The sequence below is a fragment of the Rutidosis leptorrhynchoides genome, chromosome 7, assembly GCF_046630445.1.
Source record: "Rutidosis leptorrhynchoides isolate AG116_Rl617_1_P2 chromosome 7, CSIRO_AGI_Rlap_v1, whole genome shotgun sequence".
NCBI classification, from domain to species: Eukaryota; Viridiplantae; Streptophyta; class Magnoliopsida; order Asterales; family Asteraceae; genus Rutidosis; species Rutidosis leptorrhynchoides.
The window spans coordinates 376,712,233-376,738,527 of NC_092339.1; the positions used below are offsets into that span (position 1 = coordinate 376,712,233).

The 26,295-nt window shown below is 34.6% G+C and overlaps 3 protein-coding genes across 3 annotated transcripts; 2 read left to right on the top strand and 1 right to left on the bottom strand.

Moving 5' to 3' along the window:
- Window positions 1-423: 423 nt before the first annotated feature.
- Window positions 424-2,681, bottom strand: LOC139858863 (expansin-A7-like). The gene is made up of 3 exons (XM_071847697.1): window positions 2,495-2,681; window positions 1,758-2,067; window positions 424-736 (listed from the first exon to the last, which is right to left on the bottom strand). Exons 1-3 carry the CDS (start codon window positions 2,679-2,681, stop codon window positions 424-426), a joined length of 810 nt encoding a protein of 269 aa, XP_071703798.1.
- A 7,962-nt stretch (window positions 2,682-10,643) lies between these two features.
- On the top strand, window positions 10,644-13,355 carry LOC139860546 (uncharacterized). The gene is made up of 8 exons (XM_071849297.1): window positions 10,644-10,713; window positions 10,778-10,864; window positions 10,948-11,019; window positions 11,128-11,363; window positions 11,444-11,695; window positions 11,792-11,868; window positions 12,555-12,861; window positions 13,314-13,355. Exons 1-8 carry the CDS (start codon window positions 10,644-10,646, stop codon window positions 13,353-13,355), a joined length of 1,143 nt encoding a protein of 380 aa, XP_071705398.1.
- Window positions 13,356-14,968: 1,613 nt separating this feature from the next.
- Window positions 14,969-16,979, top strand: LOC139860587 (uncharacterized). Its single transcript, XM_071849333.1, has 4 exons — window positions 14,969-15,146; window positions 15,989-16,104; window positions 16,209-16,450; window positions 16,524-16,979. Exons 1-4 carry the CDS (start codon window positions 15,003-15,005, stop codon window positions 16,610-16,612), a joined length of 591 nt encoding a protein of 196 aa, XP_071705434.1. The 5' UTR covers window positions 14,969-15,002; the 3' UTR covers window positions 16,613-16,979.
- The last annotated feature ends 9,316 nt before the right edge of the window (window positions 16,980-26,295 follow it).

The following is a 26,295-nucleotide window of genomic DNA, read 5'->3' on the forward strand; positions in this document are numbered from 1 at the left end:
ATTGTCAATTTAAGTAACTTATGTTATCTTTTTGTTTCATTAGACGAAATTTTATTACATAATTTACACAACGAATTTGACATTAATTCCTCACAAAAAGTTGGTATGAATCTTAAGCATATATTTTATATTTTTTTCATTATTATTTATTATATTATTTTAAACTACTATACAAATACAATACAATACAAAAATATATACAAATATAGTGATATACAATATACAATAGAATTATAAAATTGAACAAGAAAAGGTTTTCTCATCCTTGAACAAATTCTTAATATCGCAATCATCAATAGTGGAAATCGTACATTTTATAATGACAAAAAAGAAACGTATCACAAATCCTATATATATAATAAAAAATAATTGCAAAAATATTTGAATATATCGGCCTAAAATTGAGGTGGGTCGATAGATTAATTAATGGAAGTTGACATTGGCTTGGTAAGTCAACCCAAGGTTCCAGTTAGCCGGTGCAACATTATTACATATAATGGTCTGTTTTGTTGTGTAGGAAGTTAGCCTAAATGAGAGTGCTTGACCTTTAAGTGTTGCAAAAGCTTGATACGATGCACCCCAATTGTGGCTCATGCTAATCCATGCCGTCTTGGTTCCTTTGACCCACATGTTACTAATGTCACCCGCACCACCAACGTTCATTACGTAAACAAGTAGCCAGTAGCCATTGCCCTGAAAAGAAAATCTAAGACCACCGATCCTGGCGCAGGGCACCCTACAATTAAGAAAATATAAAACATCTTATGTCAATACCGATTATAATTGGGCACTAGATGATGTGTCATGTAATATAAAAGAGAACTATATTAAGTAAAAGAAAAAATTGAATCCAATTTTATTAAGTAGTTGACGTCCTGTTATTACTGTTGTAAAAGTTGGTTGACGCATCTGTTTGGAGACTAGCTCATCCTGACTCGCTCAAAAACACTTTAAAAGTCGATCAACGCTAAAATGTCGGGTCAAAGTCAGTGTGGCTGAATCGGTCGAGTCCTTGAATCGGCTGACCGAGTCAGGCCTGAGTCGGTCAAAGTCAAAATTAGATTAAATTTTTATTTTTTATTTTTTTAAACTTTAGATCTTTTGCCACATGCACGCACATATATATGTGCGTATGTAATGTGTGTGTGTGTGTGTGTGTATATATATATATATATATATATATATATATATATATATATATATATATATATATATATATATTGACGGCGATTGGGATCACTCGAGGGGGACTAAACCACCCGTTGCAATCATCTCCCATTTCGACTATGTCGATGCAGCGATAACAACCCCGCCCCCATCGCTGCCCGGGAGGAAACCTTGCTAGTAGAGGAAACAATCACATGATCAATTGGAACACACAAATCTGAGTAAATTACTCATCATTTTCCTTGATAATCGGGAAACCTCCTTCGTTTATTTTGTATTCTCTTCGATCCATTATAAGTGTTCAGGTTATTATTGTAGGGTTGTCCGATTATAAGTGTTAGTTTTTGTTTAACACTTTAACAAATCATAAAATATGTAAGTGGTAGAAATGAAAGTTGATTGATAAAAATTTTGTAGCTAATGAAATTTTTTATGAGTTATGACTAGTCAAAGTTGACACGTTGACTGTAGTCAAAGAGAGTATATGTAGTTTCTATTTATTTATGTTTTTAATTTTTTTTTTAGTGTAACATTATTGTATACTTGTTGCATATGTTGAGTTTAATGATAAATTTTTTTAGTGTATATACCTGCGGTACATGACTGGAACAATGCCAGCTTTCCATTGGGCAATTTTCTCGAAAGCAGGCTTAGCCATGTCGAAATGGGTTCTGGGCGGGTTGCACCATCCACCTTTATTTGAATCCTCGGACCAGTTAGGGGGGCAGAGGTTTGTTGCGGTTATAGTGACAATGCCTTTCGAGCACCATGGAGACGTGACACACCTCATCTGGAAGCATTGGCCGCACGCATACCCATTGCTAAAGATTGTTGAGCTCAGTGCAGCTGTATTCGTCCCGTATCCATTTGTCAGAATGTTTCCATATCCGCAAGCACCTCCTGATATCATTCATTAAGAATAGTCGTTAAGCATACCATATACTATAATTTAATTCCATTTTCATCCCTGTCATGAAGTATCCACCCATGGCACATTTCCCATATCATTTGGGGGGTAAAGGGGAGAGGGGTTTTACTTGGCCGTGCCCTTGGATCGGTTTCAAGGTTTCCTCCCGGGCAGCGATGGGGGCGGGGTTATTATCGCTGCATCGGCATAGTCGAAACGGGAGATGATCGCAACGGGTGGTAAAGTCCCCCTAGGGTGATCCCAATCGCTGTTAAAAAAAAAAAAAAAAAATATTTATACTTTGTAATTAATTAAACAGAGTTTAAGTTTATAAATTCAATCATGGTATGCTTAAATGTAACTCTACATATAGTTGTCCAAAATATTGTGTATATATATATATATAAAGAGATGTAATACCCATGGTTGAAGCTGCCGATTCGTCCCCATAAAACGTGGCATGGGCCAGAGTCCACGGACTAGGGCGGTACACAACCGGTACATGAGGACGTGCATAAACAGCTTCAACCAACACAGAACCAAATGACACAAATATGGTGATCATAATGAAGAGGTATAACACCCATGTATTTTGAAATGAAGCCATTGTAAAGCTTTTTAACTTATGGTATTGCTTATTGACTTAAAAAATGTTATAGACATTTATAGGACCCAAAACAATGCAAAAAAACAGAGTGGGTTTGTGACCCTCACGAATAGCTTGGTGTTTTTTAAGTCAAATCCTTTTATCTTATTTAAAATAAAATGTTATGACTTTTATTTCGAAGCTATATGAATATGTACTAATAGAAAATTAGTTGATAACGTGCGAGCAGGTTTTATTGTTTTTAAGTGAAAAAGAATGGGTTGTTGGATGACAAAATCCGTAGACATGGGCATACGTTTCAACTACAAGTTGCTTACTTTCTAACCCAATTTATGTTCGATATACATAAAAATTGTTTTACATGTACAGTACATAGCAACTAATTCATTTCTTGCGTGTTGTCAAAACAATTTCAACACTTTTAGGTAAAGTAGAATATATGTTGAAAGTATAGTAGAGGGAGCTGTTTTGATTTGGTTGCCTTGGTTAAAATAAAAGATTAGTTAAGAATAATTGGGAAGCCATGGTGTGGGTCATGAGTCATGACATACTTAATAGGAGAACGATAAAAATTAGAGAATGATAAAGTGTTCGGAGTTTTTAGGGTAAAAATTGGCCAGTCACAAACGTTTCAACTTTTGAATAAGCTAATTCGGAGTTTTAAAAAAAATATAATTAAAATGATGAAAACTCATAATTATAAGGCGGCATCGAAAAAAGTCAGAAACAATTATGGAATAACTCGGTCAGGGCAAGTCCATATGTGTAATATACTAATATTACCCTTTTCTCGAGTAACCAACCTATATGTGAAAAATCTTATTCATTTTCTTGTTTACACTTTATTCTTAAATAGTTTTCGCCTTCCAAAACTTATGTAGATCATCCTTCATTGCAATAGGGGTTGAACTATTCCACAAAGTGTAGCTTAGAAACTTCGAGTGGATGAGACAGACAATTAAAAAGGTGAATTTTGATTGGTATTTAACGTTCATTATGTAGACCTTCATGTCACGTTTTAGTCGAAAGACTTTTAAACAAAATTATCTCAAAAGCAAACAGAACCTAATTATAATTACTAATTATTGAGATGACATACTTATAAATGTTGGTCTGGTCGTCATTACTCTTTTGTTTCTTATGTCGATGCTTCTGATGTTTCGAAGGCCATTACGGAGTAAAATGGTTCCTCAATCCTTGGTAAAGCTATTCATGTTGGTAAATCGAATCGCTCTTCGGTGAGTCATGGTGATCGTCAAAAAGTTGTTGTGAACCATATTCTTAGATGTAAAATTGTACCAAATTTTGCGGTTACTAACAGGGTTGAGCTTTCGATTTTAGTTGTTGATTCATTACCCATGGTGGAAACGAAGGTGTCTACTTTTTAAATGCTTGTAATGTATATGTTGAAAACATTAGTAAAATCGGACCATTTGAATGTGTTTTAACTTGAGGTGATCATGAAGGCTATGCAAAGACTTTAGCTTACAATTCGGATGAACATGTTGTGATTCGACCGTCGTCAGAAGCAGCTGAAACTTTTTCAGTTTCGCGTGGATTGAGATTTCGGGTAACCCGAACACTTGTGTGTACAATATAGCGCTTTGGATGTGGCCGCTCTCTCTGGGGATGTGATTATTGTGGCTGTATCATCATCTTCGCTTGAGAATATTGTTTTTTTTTTTTTTTTTTTTTATTCAATCAAAATGTGCTAAACATATTCATGGTTTGGTTGAGGTTGACATCAAGGACAAAAACGGTTGTAAATGTAGTGTTTGAGTGTTGGAAATCTGTGATCACTCTAGCCTTAACCGAATTTTATTCTATAATTTCGATCGTAAGCTTATTAAATCGCCAAATTGTTTCGTAGTGTCGAATGGGATTAGTGCTCCTATTTTTGTTGATATGAGATTAGGAGGTGGTTAACTTGCATCCTTGTTATATTGAGGAGGCTTATGTTAAGGTTTATAATGTCAAAAACGATTATGTTGGAATTTGCGAGATGAGCCTGATCAAAATAAAACAGATGAATCAAAACAAATTCTTGATTTAGGGTCAAAGGTTAATAATTCTGGACAGGGTTTTGGGTCAGACTTGATATATAGTAACGCATCTAGATTAGATGTTGCAAACTCTTTGGTTCATGGGGCTTCAGAAGCAAATGGGATTGGGTGCAATCTTGAAGCAGATAATGGACTGTGCAGTGGGCCAAATAGGGTTGTAGATACTGGCCCGTATGATGAGGGGGTTAGGGTACCCATTATCAAGTTTGAAGATATCAAGTTTAAAATGACGTCTATGAAGAGAGATAAGCAAAAGGTCTTCTCGGATTCCAACAATAAACTTGATGTTGATAGCGTTTATATGCCGACGGAGCGACGGATTTTGGTCAGGGTGGTAGGAGGTATTGTGATTGTTTGGAACCGAGGAGCGGGAGGTTTTGTACGGAGTGGTATAGTTTAAATGGCCATTTGAAAAACCGCAAGAAGAAGCTTTGGCTAAATCAATTTTTAGAAAGAAGAAGGAAAAGATTGTTTTGTGTCCGTTTAATCTATACGATAATGTTAATGATATCGATTTTGGTGATGTTGTCCAAAGGTTGTTTATTGATGATCAAATCAGGGTGAGTGGGGAGTGTTCTTCGGCCGTGGGATTAAATTCGGGTGCAAATAGGTGGTGAGAGGTTTCTTCCAAGATTTAGAATATCGTGGTGTTATTATTCATTTCGAGGCTATTTTAGTTGGTGACGTATCATCAAATATCTTGACTTATAAGATCGTTAAGATCATCAATGGTAAGATGAAGATAGTGGTCCCCTAGTGCGTATGTGAGGTTATTTTTTTATTTTTCCGTAGGTTAATTTGCTTGGTTCTATATAGATGATTAATTTGTTTTTTCGTGGTTTTTATGATAGTTTAGTTTTTGTCAAGGTTTGAGCCTCTATGCTATTGTTTTGTATCCTTTAGTTGAGAGAGTTTTCTGTTTGAAAACGTCTTGTCTTTCATACGAGTTCGCGTTATTTTTGAATTTTTTTTATCTTAATTAAATTTTAAATAGAAAAATACTCCGTGTAAACAAAAACTCTAATTAAACCCGAATCAATATAGCTTTTGGACCCGGGTAAGGAAAGCCTAGAGATTTAAAATTGGGCCAAACTAATGGGGCTATCGAGTCAAAATTAGGGCACATCTTATCTGTAATCACCATCGGAAATCCACCCTCTCCTTTTTACAGGATCATCGTTCTTCACACAAGGTACCATTATCTCTTGTTAATTCCATTATCTTCATCGTGTTCTTGTTCACATTTTGATGTGTTATATAAAATTTACCGACAAAGCATGTCGAATCCATTGTTTGTTGCTGAACTTTTAAATCATGCTGTCAGTTGTCACTCGCAATGTTGTTAACTAAATTACTTGGTTAATGTTTATACCCGCTAGGTTTCGTGTTGAACTACACCCTTTAGTTATCGTCAATTATGGCTTAATAGTGGTTTCAGTGGATTATTTTATTATATAGTTAAATTAAATTGATAGATTATTAATTTCAGTAGTTTATGTCACTGAAGTAGTAATAATGTAGTAAGTAGAATTTAGCTGATACTAACATTTCATGGTAAGTAACAAACCTATAGAGAATTAATTTTGAAGAAGGTTGAGATAAAACTGAGTAATAAGTTGATAATTTTAAGAGATGGAAGAAAATAATGACTAGGGCTATGTTTGGGGAGGAGCTTTTTGAAGCTTTTTCGAGCTTTTAGCGTTTAACTTTTATGAAAAAAGCTCCTATAAAATAAAAAGCTTCGTTTGGTTATGAAAGCTTAAAGCTTTTGTTGGGATGGAAAAAGCTTCAAGAAGCTAGTTTATGAAACGCTAAGTTGAGTAGCGTTGAAGAATTTTTACTAGCGTTTGGTGTTGACTTTACCTACATACCCTTCAAATTATTAGAACCCTCCACGTAAATCCAATTGCCAGGCATCCAGATTTTTAATAATTAATATATAGAGACATATCAATATCAATTAATATTTAATTTAATTAATAATCGATGTACTTTTTATATATAGAGATATAGATATAGATATACCGATATAAAAGATATAAAAGCTATTGATATTTTTAATTTATAAATATTCAATATATAATCGATGTATTTGAATATAGGATACTGTGATATTATTATATACTCCGTATTAAAACATAAATTAATATTATTATTATGATATACAAATATAATATATATATATTTACACATATGTGTGTGTGTGTGTGTGTGTGTGTATGTGTCTATATACATACCAAATTAATGATATTTTTTCCGTGTCTATTATATATGTTTTCGGTTATTTGGTAATAACTATGTTTTATTAAACTAAAATAATGATATTTAAGTATTTTTTTCTAGTGTCCATTTTTGTCATTTTACTCATTTTATAACAGCTCCAGCTACTTTGCCAAACAATTAAATACATTTAAAAAGCTTCAGCTAAACGCTTTCAGCTAAACGCTTGCAGCTTCCAGCTAATTTTACCAAACATACCCTAGGCAGTAAGAATGTTTACTTATAGGCACTAGGCATAGCGATATAGCGCCTTTGGGTGACTCTAGGCAAGACACATACGCGAGGCACTGCCTTGGCGCTTTTTGTAAGTAGTTGGTTTTCCACAAGTAAATGCGTTCTTCTTTTTACTAAGCCACTTTAATGGGATATTATTTCATAATTTGATATCAGTCCATCTATTGTAAGGATCGTATAGCCCAAACACAATGTCCTGCAATATAAGCTCAAAAGTCCATCATTTTCTAAAACCAATTGGTGATAGAGGGACTTCCCCTTAGACTTATATACATACATTTGTTTTATCCCATGACCGATGTGGGACTTTGGTTTGCACCCTTACAAACCTCCCCTAAACCAATTGGTGATAGAGGGACTTCCCCTTAGACTTATATACATACATTTGTTTTATCCCATGACCGATGTGGGACTTTGGTTTGCACCCTTACATCTATACCAAATTATTCTTAATGTAAGTTCCTAACACAACTAAACGGATTTAACACAACTAACAACTCAAGCCTCCAAAGTCTAAATTACCAAATTGAAGCATTGATACTGTTTGAATTCTAAATTGTCACTAGATATTACTATTACTTGTTTACTAAATTAGAGACTAATTTGTTTAGCAAATTTTTTTTTTTTTTTGTCGTACTAGTTCATGTTAGTCAAAGCAAAGGTAGTCAAAGTCCGACTATTCCCCGGCTTGACTGACTAGCCTCTATGAGGTCTTGACCGACTAGTCCTCGACTAGAAACTTTTATAAGCTTGCCTACTTTGGTTGCTGGTAGTACGTATTTGCTGAATTGCTTTTGACATTGCGGGGAATAGCGATATATATGTCAAATTTTGACTAGTTTAAGTATGTAGGTGAGCTACTAACATATATGTGATATTAATTATGTAAGTGAACTACTAAAATATATGTGATAGTAGTTATGTTAGTGGACTAATAAAACATATGTGATGTGTAAACATAAAATGTTCCGAAGAAACCATTTATGAGTATTTTATGCATTAGGGTGTTTCATCTATGTAAGGCGCTTGCCTTAGCCTATTGCCTATTTAAACCAAGGTAGATGGGTGTGTTTAAAGAGTTATATTTGGAAGACCAATTTGGAATACCTTATGATTTAACGGAGTTATATAAGTTTTGTTTCATCTGCCTTTTTAGTTGCATGTTGATCAATCCTAGATGCAGCCTGAGACGTTTCTCCTTCTTCAAAATGACGCGGAATGGGCGTGGGAGGCCTTTTGCGTTTTAATTTGGCAATTTCAGCCACCTCCTGGATCACTTTCAGAATTTTCAGAATTCTGCAATAGAGTTTTAGTGCTTCTTGCCTAATTTAAAATTAATACCTGCGAGCCAAAAGCATTTTGGTCTTGAATTTCATCTCTCGCGCTTTCATCATGATTTATTATTAATCTTTGCGCATTCGGTGATATTTCACTGAGCGGCCATTCATAGTTGTTTGGGATGCGGAGGTCAAAACCTCTTTCCCTCAACAATTGTTTTGCCTCTAAGGGCGTAAGCACTCTTTTCGCAGTCTTTTTGGGCATTTTCGTCTCCGCGTTTTCAGTGGTATTACGCGCATTGCTTTCATTCAAGGTTTAAAAAAACGGAAACGCGCCTTGAGGCGTTTTCTCTTTGTGAGGCGAGGCGTATGCCTCGAGGCGAACTGAGGCGTACGTTCGAGGCGGAGTTAAAAAAATACATAGAAAATTATAAGTTCATTACAAGTTTCAATCGTTTCAAAATATAAGTTCATTACATCAACAAATACTCATAAAAAACACAAAACAAAGATTATAATCAAGCTCAAATAACATAAGGAATCATCATCATCATCCGAGTCATCATGATCTTCCACATTCAAATTCACTTCGTCATCATCCTCATCAATCAAATTAAGTTGAACTACCAACTTCCTAAATCCTAATGAATATTGTGTTATGTAAGTACGACGTATTTATTTATTTATTATTTATATACTTTAAATAATGAGAAAAAGGAAAGGAAGGATAACACATTTGAAAAGCATGTGGCTGATGGCAAGGACACGTATACATCTATTTTCATCAATTATATTACAGTATATCTTTTTCTTCTACAGACTAGATAGTCAACTTCTTTTTCCTTCTGCAAACTTCTTTTGGAGGCCAAAAGCACTTTACTAAAACATAAAAGCTGCCGCCCTAGTTTCCCTCCACACCAAATTTCCCTCCAATTTTAATAAAACATAAAAAAGCACTTTAATAAAACATAAATAAGCCGCCAATCGATGATTTTTGCCGCCACACCAATTTTCCCTCCAATTTTCATTGAGGCGTACGTTTTTTACTAACATGTGAGGCGCAGCAAAAGCTAACCGCCTCTACTTTTGAGGCGTACGTTTTTTATTGCTCTTTGAGGCGGACGTTTCAGAACGGCAAAATTGAAAATCGCATAGAGGCGCGCCTCGAGGCGATTGAGGCGTACGTTTTTTTAAACTATGCTTTCATTGACTAGACTTTTGTCCGCCTTTGCCTCTGCACTTGTAGAGGCTAATTTTAACCTCATTTCTTCTGCTTTTTGTCATTTTCTCAATCATAACATTTGATTGTGTTTCTTCATTTACTTTGGCGTTTGCGGATGCCTTTGTAAGTAACTCTTTAGTTTGTTGGCTAACTTCAGGACTTGCTTGAAAGTCAAAATTCGAGGCATTTTTCTGGTCAGATGCACCTATAGTGCTTGTACTCTTCTTTTTGTTGCACATAGTCATTTTCACTTAAGAATGCTTTCAAGCTTTTCGCTTTTTTTTTTATCAAGAACACTTTCTTGCAATGTAACAAAGAGAATGGCATGATTAGAATTAAGAAATGAGTTTAATAGCTCGATTAAAACGAACGTGAATTTCTCATTTCAATTCTATTCGTGTCCCACGGATGGCGCCAATTGATCAATCCTAGATTATCCAATAAAGGTTAATCAAGGATTGAGTGCAATGAGGGGGTACAATGGATGTCGATTAGGATTTTGGGACCTTATTGTCATATTTCGTTAAGTGCTAAACGATCAACAACCATGTCCCGGTCTTCGTAAATTACCTTAGCCAACAAAGATCAAGTCTCGGGCGAATTCACAAGAGAGATCAATATGACTAGGGCAATCCTTCCGGAATCAATAACCTCAAATGAGAGGCCAAGCTCCCTATTTATAGGTTTGAGACCTGCGCGGAAGTAAGATGCACACGCACTTAGGCATTCCGCACAAGTACTGCGAGAAGCCTACGCACTCTTTAATATTCCGCGCAGTCCCACCGCGTACATTTATACTTACTGCGGTTTAATATCTTGTGTCTTTTGCCTTTAAGTAGCTTTTCGCACTAAAAATATACATATACATGTGTATGTATATGATCACATGTCTTATAAATTTGCCGATCTTCACTCTAAAATATCTTATAGGCTGCTAATTGAGAAGATGGGAACTGGTTTGTTCATTTTGTTATTTTGTATAATGGATTGATGACTGTTCTTTTGTTTATATGATCTCAGGAAGCAAGACCATGTCCATTGATAATTCTGTAGTTGATTCATCGGTGACTGAATGGAAGCATGAAGTAGACCGTAACAACAAACAAGGTAGTGATCCCTAGTTATAATATTAATTTGGAGAATAGATAAAAAGATTATGTAATATGTTGTCATTTTATTCAAAGATACAGAGTTTACTCTTAGATTAGGCTTTTCTGTCATGTATATGTACCAACTTTTGATTATTTGTGGTGGGACGCCAGGTTGTGCTCATTTTTATGTTTATTATTGCTTGTACCAAAATAAATTTTGTTCATTTATTAAATCAGTGAATTAGTAGTTAAAATGAATGAGCTAGAATGTTGTTATAGAGAGCCCAAATGAGAAAGTAGACAAGGATGGCTATCGTTTTGGGGTGGATGATGAAGACCATTCTTGCGAACAGGTGGAAACCTCAAATGCGAATAATAAAAGGAATAAACCGAATGGTACAACAAGATATTTCATCATTAAGAGTTTAAACCATGAAAATATCCAATTATCAATTCAAAGAGGGATCTGGGCTACCCAAGTCATGAATGAACCTATTTTAGAAGACGCCTATCATGTAAGTTCATTTTCGGTTCAATATCCTTCATAGAAAAATGGGTGGGTCAGGCAGTGATACTGATATTCTTTATCTTGCAGAATTCTGGGAAAGTGATACTGATATTCAGTGTCAATATGAGCGGGTCGTTCCAAGGGTATGCGCAAATGATGTCATCTGTTGGGTGGAGAAGAGACAATGTTTGGAGCCATGGACATGGTGGAGGCAAACCTTGGGGTCGTAGTTTTAAGGTCAAATGGCTCCGACTACATGACTTGTCTTTCCCGAAAACTCTTCATTTAAAGAACCCGTTGAATGATTTCAAACCTGTTAAAATTAGTAGAGATTGCCAGGTCAGCAGTGCTGACATGTCTTAATTTTGCTGTTAATTATGGTTTATAATGTGGAGGCTTCGATCATTTATGTATAAATGTATTCATTTGTTTCAGGAGTTACCTCAAGATATTGGAGAAGCTCTTTGTGAGCTGATTGATACTGAGAGTCGTTTGGATGAAAACCACAATAGGTCTGCTTTTCTTTTTAATAAAGGTGGCAAATTGGGTGGGTAATGGGTCAAAATGTGTTATGTTTAAATTCATTAGTTTTCTAAAACGGGTCAAAAGGGTCTGGTCCATCTCTCAATCACATTTTTTTTTTTAACATCTTTTTTTTTTTCCTTATGACTTTTATTAATAATTATTGATCTACTTTTGTTTAGGGGTGTGCATAACCGGACCCAATTAGTTTGGTTCGGTTCTGTTCGGAGTTCCAACTTGTAGCAGAAATTTGAACCGAAGACCGGACCATATATTCTCGTTTTGTTTCGGTTAATTTTTGGTGTTATTTTCGGGCTCGGTTCGGTTCGAACCGAAGACCGAAAATATGGTAAAATGTGGACTGAGGACCAGACCGAAATAGCTCGGTTTGGTTCTTCATTATCGTTTCGTTTCCTCATAATCGGTTTGGTTCCTCGTTTTTTCCTGTGATATGTACACCCCTACTTTTGTTACATGACCCTATACTATTAAAAAATCACAAAAAGAATCTAACTTTTGTTACAAAAACAATTTTGGAGGTTTATGCCTTTAAATACACTTTGGGATGACTTTTGACCCATTTGACCATTGTGCTACCTGGTTAATTTTTTCTATGCTGTAACGATATATGTGGTTTCGAATCAATGGGTACTTGATATGGATATGTTGTATGCAGTTACGACTTTTGTGGTTTACGGGATGCGGAAAGTCATGTGGACCCTATGCATATATCCATGGCGGGTCCACCTTTGATGTATCCTACAAATTTCTACCATCATAAATCAGACGCAAGCAGATTTCATGTAGCACAACATAGACAAACGGGATCATTTCGTAACACATCAGAAAATTCTTTTACTAACAGAAACGTTGCTAATGTGGATACGGGCGGTGATGGTTCTTTATCATTTGATGGTTGGGATATGTCTGCAGAAAGAACCCAACATGATAATGCCCTTACCGATGATGATATTCTTGAAATGGTACGTTACAAAATGTCTGTTTTCCTTAAAATGTTTTCTGTTGTAATCATGGTTGCAAACGGCGGTTGCGTCGGCCGTTGCGGTACTTTGGTGACTAACCCGTCCCGTTTAGGCCAAAAACGTCTAATTAGTTGGTCAACGCTAAAAGTCAGGTCAAAGTCGGTCAAAAGTTGACTTTTTGTCTAGCCATATTCTGGTGTAAACGAAAAACCCAAGCCCATTTTATTACTATTAGTTTGGAAAAACACTGACTTAAGGTTGCGTTCGATAAAACTGAATGATTTAGCGCCGAAAAGGTTCATAATCTGAACGATTCAAATTCTCTGAATAAACTTGGTTTCGAATAAAAATAAGCCGTTTGATAATCATTTTGAATAAACGATATGAATTGGGTAAAATTACCTTATTAACGTGTTACATGAATTAGTAATCTAATATACTTGTTTGTTAAGTGTTATGGATATGATTTGAGCATAGATTATTTAAGTGCTTAAGGGTTAAGAGGTAAACAAACACACCCTAATTCTTAATAAATTAATATATACCCTATAATTATTTTATAAGTATAGAAAACATTATAAAAAAACCTATATACTATTTAAACTAACACCACGTCACTTTATTTGTGAATCTTCTATTTTCAAAATTATTATGTTTGAAATATGATTTATGACTGTAAATATATGCAGACTTATGAAGAGTATCTAGAAGCCCATGGGAGGGGCAGCCAAATGTTACATCAACCTTTTAACGCGACTTCTCGAAAAAGTCGTGACTCGTCTGTTAGTAAAGATTATGATGATGACTCGTAAGTACGCGTTTACTTTTAATTCCAGAACTGCAGAAATAGATATAAATACAATATGTAATAACTCGGTATTTTAACGTGTTATCTAGTTACTCACGGTCCCGTTCAAAGAAGAGGAGTCGTCATCACCATCATCATAGTCATAGTCACAGTCATCGTCACCATTCCTCTTAATGAGAGCAGGATGATTTTAGGTTTATTTTTACATCAATTGTTGGGCAGATATCGAATGAAGAACGTGAAGATGTTTGTACTGTTGGTTGATCTCTATGTACCATTTAACATGTGTAAACTAAATTTGTTAATCAACTTGTATATATAAATGTAGACTGATGAGGAGCAGTATAAGCTGTAACCTTATTACTTTTGTTTTCTTCTTTGGTGCTTAATTTTTGATGTTGATTGGCACATGGTTAAAGGTGTTAATTTTTTGGGCTAGTATATACAAAACTAGGTTTTTGAACCGTGTGTGAATGTGTTTTAACTAATATTTCTAATTCTAATTTATTGTCAATTATTCCATGACAAGAGTAACATTCAAGGTTGAAAATAATTTTATCTATAGTTCTTCTCCTTAAGACATGAGTTAAGAAAGGAAATAACTATACTAAGACACTTGGGGTGGTGACGTGTCAACTCAAAGTTTTGTTCGAAGTTCTGTTGTAACTTTAAAGTGAAAATATTGGAGTGGTTCAGAGTATAATTTGACCGATAAGAAAAAATAATGAAAAAAAAAGGGCTGGAGCTTAGCAAAACCCAGTGACTGACCAATTAAGGGTCAATCGGGGTCTGCCACCCCTAAGGACCCAATTCATTTTCAGGATATTATGTGCTAAAGTTCGACGTTTAATGTATTTATATGTTAAAAGTCAACATTTTATCCCCATTTATTTGTTGTTTTTTTTTTTTTTTTTTTTAAATTTTTTTTACATTTTGCACAAGTCGAAGATAATTCCAAGATTCACCACTGACATACCCAATGTCCAAAACACAATGCTGGCCTTGAACGTCACCGGAACGCCAAAGGGAGAGTGACGGAACTTCGAACTCACGGCATTCCGGATGGTAAACGGCAAAAAAATGTATCACTCGGCAGTCACTTCTTTTTCCTTTTCTTCTTTAAAAAAATTCAGCAACATCAAAATCTTTTTTATTTGTTTTTATTCTTTTTTTTTTCTTACTGAATAAATAAAAACTCTATAACACAGTGTGAAGTCGTATCTGAGTCTGAAACATAAAAATTGAAAGTAGCGATTTACTGTTTTGAAATCCCCTTATCCCCAAGCGGAAAATAATAAAATACCCTTATAATTTGTTCGATCTAATTATTTGAATGGAAAACGGCAATGGCGGTGGTGTAGAACATAATAATCCTCTGAACAAGAAGAGCAGATGCGAAGATGTAATCTCGAAGCTTAAAGATGACGGCGATTTCGATAGGCTCCGTCTCAGTATCATCAGGAAGCTTAAAGATAACGTAAGCTTCAAAAAATACATTCAATTTAGGGTTTATATATTTATATTTTATTGGATAACAGTAAATTGATACTGCTCATTTGCAGTAATTTTCTATATATGATATTAGGTGAAATCAGACTTAATTTGGTGAATCTGTGAACGAATTGTATATAACTAAAGGTGGAATGATTATTTGGAATACTTTATGTGCAGCTAAATTCATATACTGTATGTCAAACTCTAATTGCAATTGCTTCAAGCAATACTATCATATTGGGAGACTCGTAGTTGTTTGAGTGACAGTTTCATCTATATGCTTTTAGGGTTTGCATTCTTAGTTATTAGATACTTGTTGAATCGTTCTTTTTTTTCCTTAAGTGAAGCGGTTGGTTGTTAATTGTATTAAATTACTACTTTTCAATGTACGGTGAAAATTGGTTAGCGGCAATTTAATGAGCAATGTTTGGAGCTGGTTAGGGAGTTAAAGTGTGCAGTATACGACTTGGTTGCTGGATCATACGATTCTTAGTGTGAAAACCGAGGGAACTAGTTAATGCCTTAAGTGGAAAGATTGTGAATATTCAGTTTGTTGATAAATCATTGAACCAAGCGGGATTATGTATGGAAATAGATGAAACAGTTTTTAAATGATTTATATTTAGCATAAGGCAAGATAAAAAACATGGCTGGCTGCAATTTAGTTGTTTCAGTGTTATAGAAAAGGATGTACTTACACTTAGTTTCTTGATCGTATTAGAAAATTTGCTATTTGAAAAGGCTGTTATCTGTAGTTCTGAAATACTGCCAATTATTCACTTTTATTGCTGAAAACTAGTTTCCTTAATTTTATGTTTATTGCAGGAAGAGTTGCGTAATAGCATTGTGTCAATAGTGAAGCAGTCGGAGGCAATTAACCGTCCTGGGGCCGAGAACTTGAAGCCTCGCCAACTGTCTGATGCTATCCATCTAGAAGTTGGGTAGGTTATAGCCACATTGCTTTAAAGATGATGCCGTAACATTTATTAGTAGTGGCAAGGTTTCAGGGATTTGATTTTAATGTTATATCAGTTTTGATTTATAGGGGCAAATTAAATGAGAAGATTTCTGATGGAATTTGGGAAATCATGCGATCACCCGATGGCATGAAAAGCGAGATTACAGAAACTGTGAAATCAGTTTATTATAAACTCACAAGACCAACAAGAAACGAAAAACTCGAGTCCTCAGGACACAATCAAGAACGATTGTGTATCGAACACAATGGTCATAGATCCAATATCGAGGTTGATGGCTTATCGGCTAATGAACCAAAAGAACCTTCAGGTATCTCCCATACCGTACTGTTACGCATCATATTGATATCGTAAATCTAAACTTGATTATAATCTCTCTACAGAAGAACTGCAGAAAGAAACGATTCGGGATAACAAAGAACAAGGTGATGGTAGCGATGATGACCTCGATGCGCCACCTGGATTTGGTTAATGGGGTATCGTTTATTTTAGTTTCTAACTGCTAACAATCTTCTCACTTGATGGACCATTATGTTTTTTTAGAAAGTTTTCTTAAATATGTTTTTTATTTCAATCAATCTTTTAACCAACATTTGTGTCTCAGTACTTTGAACTCGTTGATTGTTCTTTACATGTTGAAATCAATGGTCAGTTTTTGTGACTACTAGCAATCTTTACCCAAAAGTTTATCGTTATTAACCTTGTGTTTAGTGATCCCGTACTGCTGTTAAAAAAAAAAAAGTTTATGGTTATTACTTTGTATTTATACTGAATTATGATATGATGTAGTGGTCCCAAGTCCCAATATTTATAAATCATGCATCAGAACGTGTCGAAAGCTATTAGCACCCGATGTTTATATGTATAATTATATAAGTTACTATAGTTGACATCTAAAATTTAAACATATAGTTCCTTGCACACATACATTTATCAGGAAGATAAAAAGTAAAGTCTGGAAGATTATTATAATATTGTGAAAAACTGAGTTTGATCAAACTTGATATATAAATGAGAGCAGATGATTTTGTTAGAAAGACAATTAACTGACATACCCACACAAATTCATACTTTTTCCACAAATATATACAAATGTCGACCGTTAGACTTATAGATGGGCAAAAAAACCGGATCCAGATCCGATCCGGTGACCCGATCCGGAACCGGATCCAAGCAAAACCGGACACAGCAAAAACCGGATCCGGATCCGAGATCCGATCCGGTTCCACCCGGATCCAGTTTTTCAAGAAAACCGGATTTTTTCCGGATATAAACCGGATTTTATCCGATCCGGTTTTTCAAAAAACTAGCCGTTTTTTTTTTTTTTTTTTTTTTTTTTTTTTTTTTTGCAGTTTCAGCCTTTTTTTAAAGAGGCATCAACAATGTTATCGGGTGTTTATTACCCAACTAGCGTACTAGTTTTAGAACAATTTTATATAATGACGGAAAAAATATGCGAATTTGCGAACTCAAATAATGTTATTTTTAGACAAGCGATTTTTCATATAAGAAAAAAACTAAAAAATATTTTGGAGAGATACCGAAGGTATTTTTATGTGCGGCCGCACTTGACCCACGATTAAATTTTAATGGGGTTGAACGATTGATGACAACAATATATACCAACTTTGATTGTGTGCATGGTGTTTTTGATGCCGAACCCAACTACCTTTTGAACCAAGTACACGCTTTTAATGATGTTTTTGAGAATATGTTTGGTATTTATGCAACAAAATATGGTCGACAATCAAACCCAATTGTTGACCAACCCGGATCATCTTCTCGAAGGAGCCGAGACCTCAAAATAAGTCTTTTTAACTTGGTACGTGAAGACGCTTCCAAACGCGCACGAACATCGGCACCCACAAGCGAGTTGGGAAATTATAAGATGACAAACTTTGCACTAAACATGAGTGAAGAACAATTTAACAACCTTGACATTTTAAAATGGTGGGAAACAAAACAAGACACATATCCAATATTAAGCATTATGGCTCGTGACTTATTTACCGTTCAAGCTTCAACCGTAGCTTCCGAATCGGCCTTTTCTTTGAGTGGTCGAATTATATCGGAAAGAAGGTCAAGACTTACCCCCCAAGCTGTGAAAGTATGTGTATGTTTGAAAGATTATTTGGATGGGGTAGATAGGATACAAGATCAAACTTCATTAGAAGGTCCGTTATATAACGACATTGAAGAATGTATAGAGTTTGAAGAAAATTTAGCGGGATTATCACCTACAACAACCGAAGAGAATTCCGACAATGAACTAAACGAAGTGGATGAAGGTGACTATGAACCGTTTGATATGGACCAAACCGAAATGAATGTATCGGGTTACCAACAAGCTTACCTTTCTCTAGTTGATGACCCCGCTTTTGAAGACTACGATCGAAGGCACCATCCTCAACGCGCTCAACAAGATAACACATTTGGGTCATTTGACGACTAAAGTATAACGGGTGATGGCCATGCCGAAGCTCGATATACTTTAGTCTTAATACATTATTGGGTGATGGCCATGCCGAAGCTCGAAATGTATTAATTATAATTGTATTGTTCGAATAAAAGTGTTTTTATTTTTATTATTGTATCGTTCGAATAAAAGTGTTATTTATATAATTGTATTGTTCGAATATTGTTATTTATATTATCTATTGTGTTAAGCAGTTGAGCATTATAACTTTTCTTTATACCGATTATATTATTGTTGTCAAACGTTAAAAAAATAGAACCGGTAAAAATATAATTCGCAAAATCGAATCCTAGTCCAAGAAAAATCCGAAAAAATCCGATCGAGATCCGAAAAAGAACCGGTTCCGGAAAAAAATCCGAAAAAAATCCGACGCCGAGAACCGGAACCGGATCCGGAACCGGTTCCGAAAAATCCGGACAAAAAAATCCGGTTTTTTTTTGTCCGAATCCGGTTTTTTATCCGGTTTGTGCATCACTTAGACTTGAACCCAAACGTACAAACTATATGATTAGAAGGTTCTTCGATACTGCGAGTCCATTGTCTATTTGGTAAATGATAGTAGTTGGTTATCCTTAAAAAACAAACAAGTACTAAGGGAGTATAAGGACCAACTGAATCTAAAGCAAAAGGGGTTGATTAAAATTATAACTAATCAATTATTGCAGCTAAAAGAGAAGTTCAATTGAAGAACAAAGTGTGGATGCATATATATTAAACAAAAACAATATAAAACCAAATGACGAATTATTGTTGTTATTATTAATATTAATATTAATATTAATATTAATATTAATATTAATATTAATATTATTTTTTTAGTTAATTATTTATTATATATATTATACATATACTATGAGAGATTGAGAGCAGATAGATTTGGTTTAGATTTGTGTCTGGAACTTGATTGAGACAGAAAATCATACATATATTCTGGACAATAACTAACAACAACTTAAGTCTTTTTTTTCTGTGTAAAACTTATTCTGTGATAAATAAACTGATTCTTTTTCCCGAAAAACAAAATGAGGAAATAAATATAAGGGGAGCTTTTATCAATAAATGAAAGTCCCAACAACCGAAACAACAGAATACATGAAAGGGGCAGGTCCTAGAGGTTGATTATAACGGTCCGTTATCTTTCTTCGGTTGATTTATTTCATTGTATTGTTGTGTATGTATTGATTTATGCTCCATTGGTTAGTTGTTTGTTAGTTTTTTTTTTACGGGGTGTTAGAGAAGCTCGTTTATAGATAGTTTTAGCTTTGATGGTTACTTTCTAGGTGCGAGCTTCCGCGTTTCACCCGTGGCCATTTGTATTTCCTGTTGAGGGCGTTTTCCTTTAGAAATCGACCTCGTTTCTATATGAGTATTCGTTTTTTCGCAAAAAAAAAAAAAAAAGAAAAAAAAGAAAAAAGAAAAAAAAAAATGAACAACCAAACATAAGAGACGAGAAAAAAAAAAAAAAAAAAAAAAAATCTAAACTCAACAAACGAAAGCTATAAAGCTAGGCCAAAGCAAACTACTACCACAAGAACCTACCACCGTTAAATACTAAAAACCAAACCGGATACCGAACAAACAACTCGGATCAAACTAAACCAAGACAACGAACACGAACAAACACTCCCTACCCCCAAACAATTATGCGGAGGAGTGACGTCATCTTTGTGCCCGCTTATAAAAACAGTGAACCTCCCGAGTGATCCTCTCCGATTCGCTCTATGCTTTCTTTTTCTTAGGATTTATGAGTTCACCTTTGACCTTTCAGAAACTAAAAATCTTGCCCGGCTTAGAAGAACCTTTCGGAGGCACACCCGAACCCATCGTCGTAGAAGTCTTCATCTTGTCGGCACCCCAACAACCAACCTCGAACGCATAATCATCCTCAAAACCATGATCACTCGAACAAATTGAATCGACGTTCGAAGAAGTCTTTGACTTAACCTTTTTATATGAGAATTTGAAGTCGCGCCGACATCCACACTCTTACCTTTATCCAACTGAACCTTATGCAACACACTGTTTTCCCTAAACTTATCATATGAGTCACTACACGTGTTACCTATACAATTCTCCCTATCGAGCCATCTGTATGCAAAGCAACAACCGGTTTCAACCCGACATTACCAAAACGCGCCTTAAAATCAAGTTCAATTGTTGAGAATAGACTAAAGAACAATGGAGAATCGATTATCCCTTGTCACGAAGACGTCCATCACAGGAATTTGAACAACGCCACATGCTCCACACCTTCCCGAGCAACATGGCAATCCAAGCCAACACTAAGACCATATGCATACGTTGTCACCCTTGTTGTCCCACAACACCTACAACTTAGCCTTGTGGGGCTGTTGTTAATGTTAGGAATTCGGTAGGCCCTAACAAGACACGTAATTCATCAAACCACCAAACCCACAAACGACAAACCATTAATAAAGCTAGAACGATAAATAAAAACGATAAACGACACAGGGTATTTAACGTGGTTATATCCCAACTCCAAAACACGGAGAAGGGTTTACTCCACGGGCGCAAACCAGAGATTTTTCACTATTAATTTTGTGCACACATTACAATGAGGCTAGGGGTTACAATTTATAGGAAGAGTTAAACTTGTCCACCAAGTTAAACTTGTCCTTCAAGCAAAAGACATTCATAAATATCTATTACTTGCTCCATACTCCATTCCTACTAGAAGATTTAATTAAGGCAACAAAATCTCTACGACTTGTTCACCAAGTCAAGCTCCCTACAACTTGTTCACCAAGTCAAGCTCCCTATGACTTGTTCACCAAGTCAAGCGCCTTGTTCATCAAGTCACGTCTTGTTCCTTTGATCAAATTCTTCACACCTTCAACAATCTCCCACTTGAAGACTTTGAGCAAACTCTTCACTACTCAACAATCTCCCACTTGAAGATTTTGAACAAACCTGAACATCAATCTCCATTTCTGACCAAGAACGTCAAACCACCATTATACCGCCAAACTCCATTTGGGACACACACTCATATCATATGCCGAATGAGTAGACTTTCGATACAAGGTCTTCAACACTACTTGTCTAAACTAGAAATCAATAACCGCCTCAATTGTCAATGTTGTTCAAATACCTATAGCAAATCCTGATCTTCTCTCAGCTACGACTTTTGATACCGCCGGAATCAAACATCCGGGTCACGCCGCTCTTCCACACCTGAGGGAAGGAAGTCTTTCGACATCAAAACCGCTAAGCTTCAACCCGATCTCCAGTTACTAACTTGGGGCCATCTCGGTTTTTTGCACCACCATCTTCTTACACAAGAAGATCAATTGAAGTATGCAACTCTTCAATTATAGGATTCTTCATGAGACTACACCACCTCACCGATCACTCTAGACATGTCCAATCCCGAACACACATGTCAATGATATAACTACCCTCAATTTTTCCATTCTATATTTTTCCTTATTAAATGCCCAACTAAATAATTAAACTTAACAATTATACTTTAATTAACGATTGTTAAGAATTATATTAATTAACTTAATGTAATAATTAATAAGTTAATAAAAGATAAAAATAATAAGCTTATTAACTTTTGTGAATAAATAAATAACTTTAAAACTTGTGTACTTAAAATATTTAAACTTGAATAATTAAGGCACCATTTAAGCTAAAATAAAGTACAAGGACTTAAGTGAAAAAGTTAAACCCTAATCCCCATAAACCCTAGCCGATTTTAGGAGGGTAAAATTACCCTTTTGCCCCTAAAAATTTCGGCCCTAAGCTACCCGCTTAACCCCCTCTTCAAGCTAACTTGTTCCCTAAGTAAATCTAACCCTAACCCTAATTCTAGAATTTTCCTAACACTCCTATAAATAGAGGCCTAACCTAAACCTTTTCATTGTACCAAATCACAATCAAATCTCTCTCCCAAAAATCTCTCTTCTCCCTCTTATTTTCGGCTCAAAACCGAAACCATCACCATCATCACCATCGAAATCCACCACCACCTTCAAGGGATTTCCAAGTCATCTTCAAGTGTTCTTCGCGTTCTTCGTGTTCTTCAAGAATCTTCGAGGTGTTCTTCGAATCTTCAAAGGCTTTGATCTTCAATCTTGATCGTGTTCATCTTTTCTTTGTTAGTCGTCTTCGAATCTTCAAAGGTATAACATAAACCCTAACTTATTTACATAAACTTTGAGTTTTGTTTAATTCATGTTCATGTTATAAACTTATTCATAAACATATACATAAACACACCTAGATCTATACATGAAAAAATATATATTAATATGTATGTATGTATGTCGACTAGAAAAAAAAAGGGGGAAAAGGAAAGTTTGATCTTCAAAACCCTAGATAACAATTAGGAGATTTGTTTGTGTTAATTAAGGAAACAAAATAAACCTACATATATACATATACATATCGATACATACATATATATACATGTAAAAAAATATATTTTATATGTATATATATATATATATATATACATATACATGAGTTACATACATATATCTATACTAAACCCTAATTACACCTAAACTATACTACTTTAATTAAAACCCTAAACCTAACCCTAATTTATTAAAACCTTAATTAATTATTAAACCCTAGACATTAATTAAACCCTAGTTATTAATTACTAAACCCTAATCATTAATTACTACTCTAATTAATTAGACCTAATTAATTAATGAAACCCTAATATTACTTATACTATTATTTAACACTTACACTTATACTATTATTAACACATATACTATACTACCTATATTATAACACATAAAAACATTTTTGGATATATATTGGATATATATAGATCTTCGAACTTTCTTGACGAATGGTTTCTACGAAACTCTAGGCGGAAGGGTTTGGATTTTTCGATTTAAAGGATCCTATAGCTCAAGCCCCTAGACCTGAAATGGCCATTCGAAGGGAAAGGGGTGATTGGAAGTATATCTAATATGACAAGTATCCTAAAATGGAAACACTTTTAAAATAGAAACTTTCTAATTATAAACTTACTAAAAATAGAAACTTTCTAAAAATAGAAACTTTATAAAAATGGAAACTTTCTAAAAGTAGAAACTTACTAGGAATGGAAACTTAGTAAAACAAACTATACTTAAACACTTACATACTTAAACTTAAACTTGGGCAAAACACTTACTACTCTTAAATGTCAATATGTTGACTTTTCTGCTCACTCATCCAACTTTCTATTCCGAGGAATAACTAGCTCATCTCTCTACTTACTAAGGTGAATTCATAGCCCCACTCTTTATTGCTAGAAAACTTATTTACTTTTATTGGGGTGAGACACATGCTACTTTTACTATTTACAATTTAGACACAAGTGCCAACTGTTAAAACTATGCTATATCCGGCTATGTTCGACTAAGTCCCTACAGTGATATTTTTAATTGCTCTTTGAATGCATGCTTAATTATTGGGGGTAGGCCTATCGGGAGTAACATCCCCGATACATTTGACCAAGTCATTGTATTACTTAATAATGAAATTAAACCGACAAGTATAAACTACAACTTGTCTTTGGGGCAAACTTGAACGTTTAGTCTAAATATCACGCATTGGCATAACTTTTTGATCCTGCGAGATCAACTTTACAAACTAAATCTTGTGGTCTAAAACAACGGTCAAACTTATTTGTTAAACCTATAAACTTCACTCAACCTTTTGGTTGACACTTTAGCATGTTTTGTCTCAGGTGCTGATTGATTCAAGCTTTCTTACTTACTACTTATGTGATGCTACTTGGACATAGGATCAAGAGATATCGCATTTACTACTTTTGCATTTGAACATTTACTTTATTCCTTTGTAACGACATTTCATTTTCCGCTGCGTACTCAATAAAGTTTATTTTATCATTTAGTATTGTTCTCGTATATTATAAAATGTTGGTTTATTTGATATTAAGTCACATTTCGCCCAGGCCCTAACTGGGGGTGTGATAAATTGAAATGTCCCGTTCTTATTGATTAAAAACGTTCCATATTAATTGATTTCGTTGCGAGGTTTTGACCTCTATATGAGACGTTTTTCAAAGACTGCATTCATTTTAAAACAAACCATAACCTTTATTTCATCAATAAAGGTTTAAAAAGCTTTACGTAGATTATCAATTAATGATAATCTAAAATATCCTGTTTACACACGACCATTACATAATGGTTTACAATACAAATATGTTACAACAAAATAAGTTTCTTGAATGCAGTTTTTACACAATATCATACAAGCATGGACTCCAAATCTAGTCCTTATTTAAGTATGCGACAGCGGAAGCTCTTAATAATCACCTGAGAATAAACATGCTTAAAACGTCAACAAAAATGTTGGTGAGTTATAGGTTTAACCTATATATATCAAATCGTAACAATAGACCATAAGATTTCATATTTCAATACACATCCCATACACAGAGATAAAAATCATTCATATGGTGAACACCTGGTAACCGACATTAACAAGATGCATATATATAAGAATATCCCCATCATTCCGGGACACCCTTCGGATATGATATAAATTTCGAAGTACTAAAGCATCCGGTACTTTGGATGGGGTTTGTTAGGCCCAATAGATCTATCTTTAGGATTCGCGTCAATTAGGGTGTCTGTTCCCTAATTCTTAGATTACCAGACTTAATAAAAAGGGGCATATTTGATTTCGATAATTCAACCATAGAATGTAGTTTCACGTACTTGTGTCTATTTTGTAAATCATTTATAAAACCTGCATGTATTCTCATCCCAAAAATATTAGATTTGAAAAGTGGGACTATAACTCACTTTCACAGATTTTTACTTCGTCGAGAAGTAAGACTTGGCCACTGTTGATTCACGAACCTATAACAATATATACATGTATATTAAAGTATATTCAAAATATATTTACAACACTTTTAATATATTTTGATGTTTTAAGTTTATTAAGTCAGCTGTCCTCGTTAGTAACCTACAACTAGTTGTCCACAGTTAGATGTACAGAAATAAATCGATAAATATTATCTTGAATCAATCCACGACCCAGTGTATACGTATCTCAGTATTGATCACAACTCAAACTATATATATTTTGGAATCAACCTCAACCCTGTATAGCTAACTCCAACATTCACATATAGAGTGTCTATGGTTGTTCCGAAATATATATAGATGTGTCGACATGATAGGTCGAAACATTGTATACGTGTCTATGGTATCTCAAAATTACATAATATACAATACAAGTTGATTAAGTTATGGTTGGAATAGATTTGTTACCAATTTTCACGTAGCTAAAATGAGAAAAATTATCCAATCTTGTTTTACCAATAACTTCTTCATTTTAAATCCGTTTTGAGTGAATCAAATTGCTATGGTTTCATATTGAACTCTATTTTATGAATCTAAACAGAAAAAGTATAGGTTTATAGTCGGAAAAATAAGTTACAAGTCGTTTTTGTAAAGGTAGTCATTTCAGTCGAAAGAACGACGTCTAGATGACCATTTTAGAAAACATACTTCCACTTTGAGTTTAACCATAATTTTTGGATATAGTTTCATGTTCATAATAAAAATCATTTTCTCAGAATAACAAATTTTAAATCAAAGTTTATCATAGTTTTTAATTAACTAACCCAAAACAGCCCGCGGTGTTACTACGACGGCGTAAATCCGGTT

What these genes read in the sequence shown, in the direction of transcription:
- LOC139860587 (XM_071849333.1), top strand. Translation starts at nt 15,003, where the DNA reads ATGGAAAACGGCAATGGCGGTGGTGTAGAACATAATAATCCTCTGAAC. An exon ending in TCAGGAAGCTTAAAGATAAC is followed by an intron (nt 15,147 to 15,988) that starts GTAAGCTTCAAA and finishes TGTTTATTGCAG; the next exon opens with GAAGAGTTGCGTAATAGCAT. An exon ending in TGAACCAAAAGAACCTTCAG is followed by an intron (nt 16,451 to 16,523) that starts GTATCTCCCATA and finishes ATCTCTCTACAG; the next exon opens with AAGAACTGCAGAAAGAAACG.
- LOC139860546 (XM_071849297.1), top strand. Translation starts at nt 10,644, where the DNA reads ATGTCTTATAAATTTGCCGATCTTCACTCTAAAATATCTTATAGGCTG. An exon ending in TATTTGTGGTGGGACGCCAG is followed by an intron (nt 11,020 to 11,127) that starts GTTGTGCTCATT and finishes ATGTTGTTATAG; the next exon opens with AGAGCCCAAATGAGAAAGTA. An exon ending in ATGATGATATTCTTGAAATG is followed by an intron (nt 12,862 to 13,313) that starts GTACGTTACAAA and finishes TTGTTTGTTAAG; the next exon opens with TGTTATGGATATGATTTGAG.
- LOC139858863 (XM_071847697.1), bottom strand. Translation starts at nt 2,681, where the DNA reads ATGGCTTCATTTCAAAATACATGGGTGTTATACCTCTTCATTATGATC. An exon ending in ATCGGCAGCTTCAACCATGG is followed by an intron (nt 2,068 to 2,494) that starts GTATTACATCTC and finishes GAATGATATCAG; the next exon opens with GAGGTGCTTGCGGATATGGA. An exon ending in GTTCCAGTCATGTACCGCAG is followed by an intron (nt 737 to 1,757) that starts GTATATACACTA and finishes TCTTAATTGTAG; the next exon opens with GGTGCCCTGCGCCAGGATCG.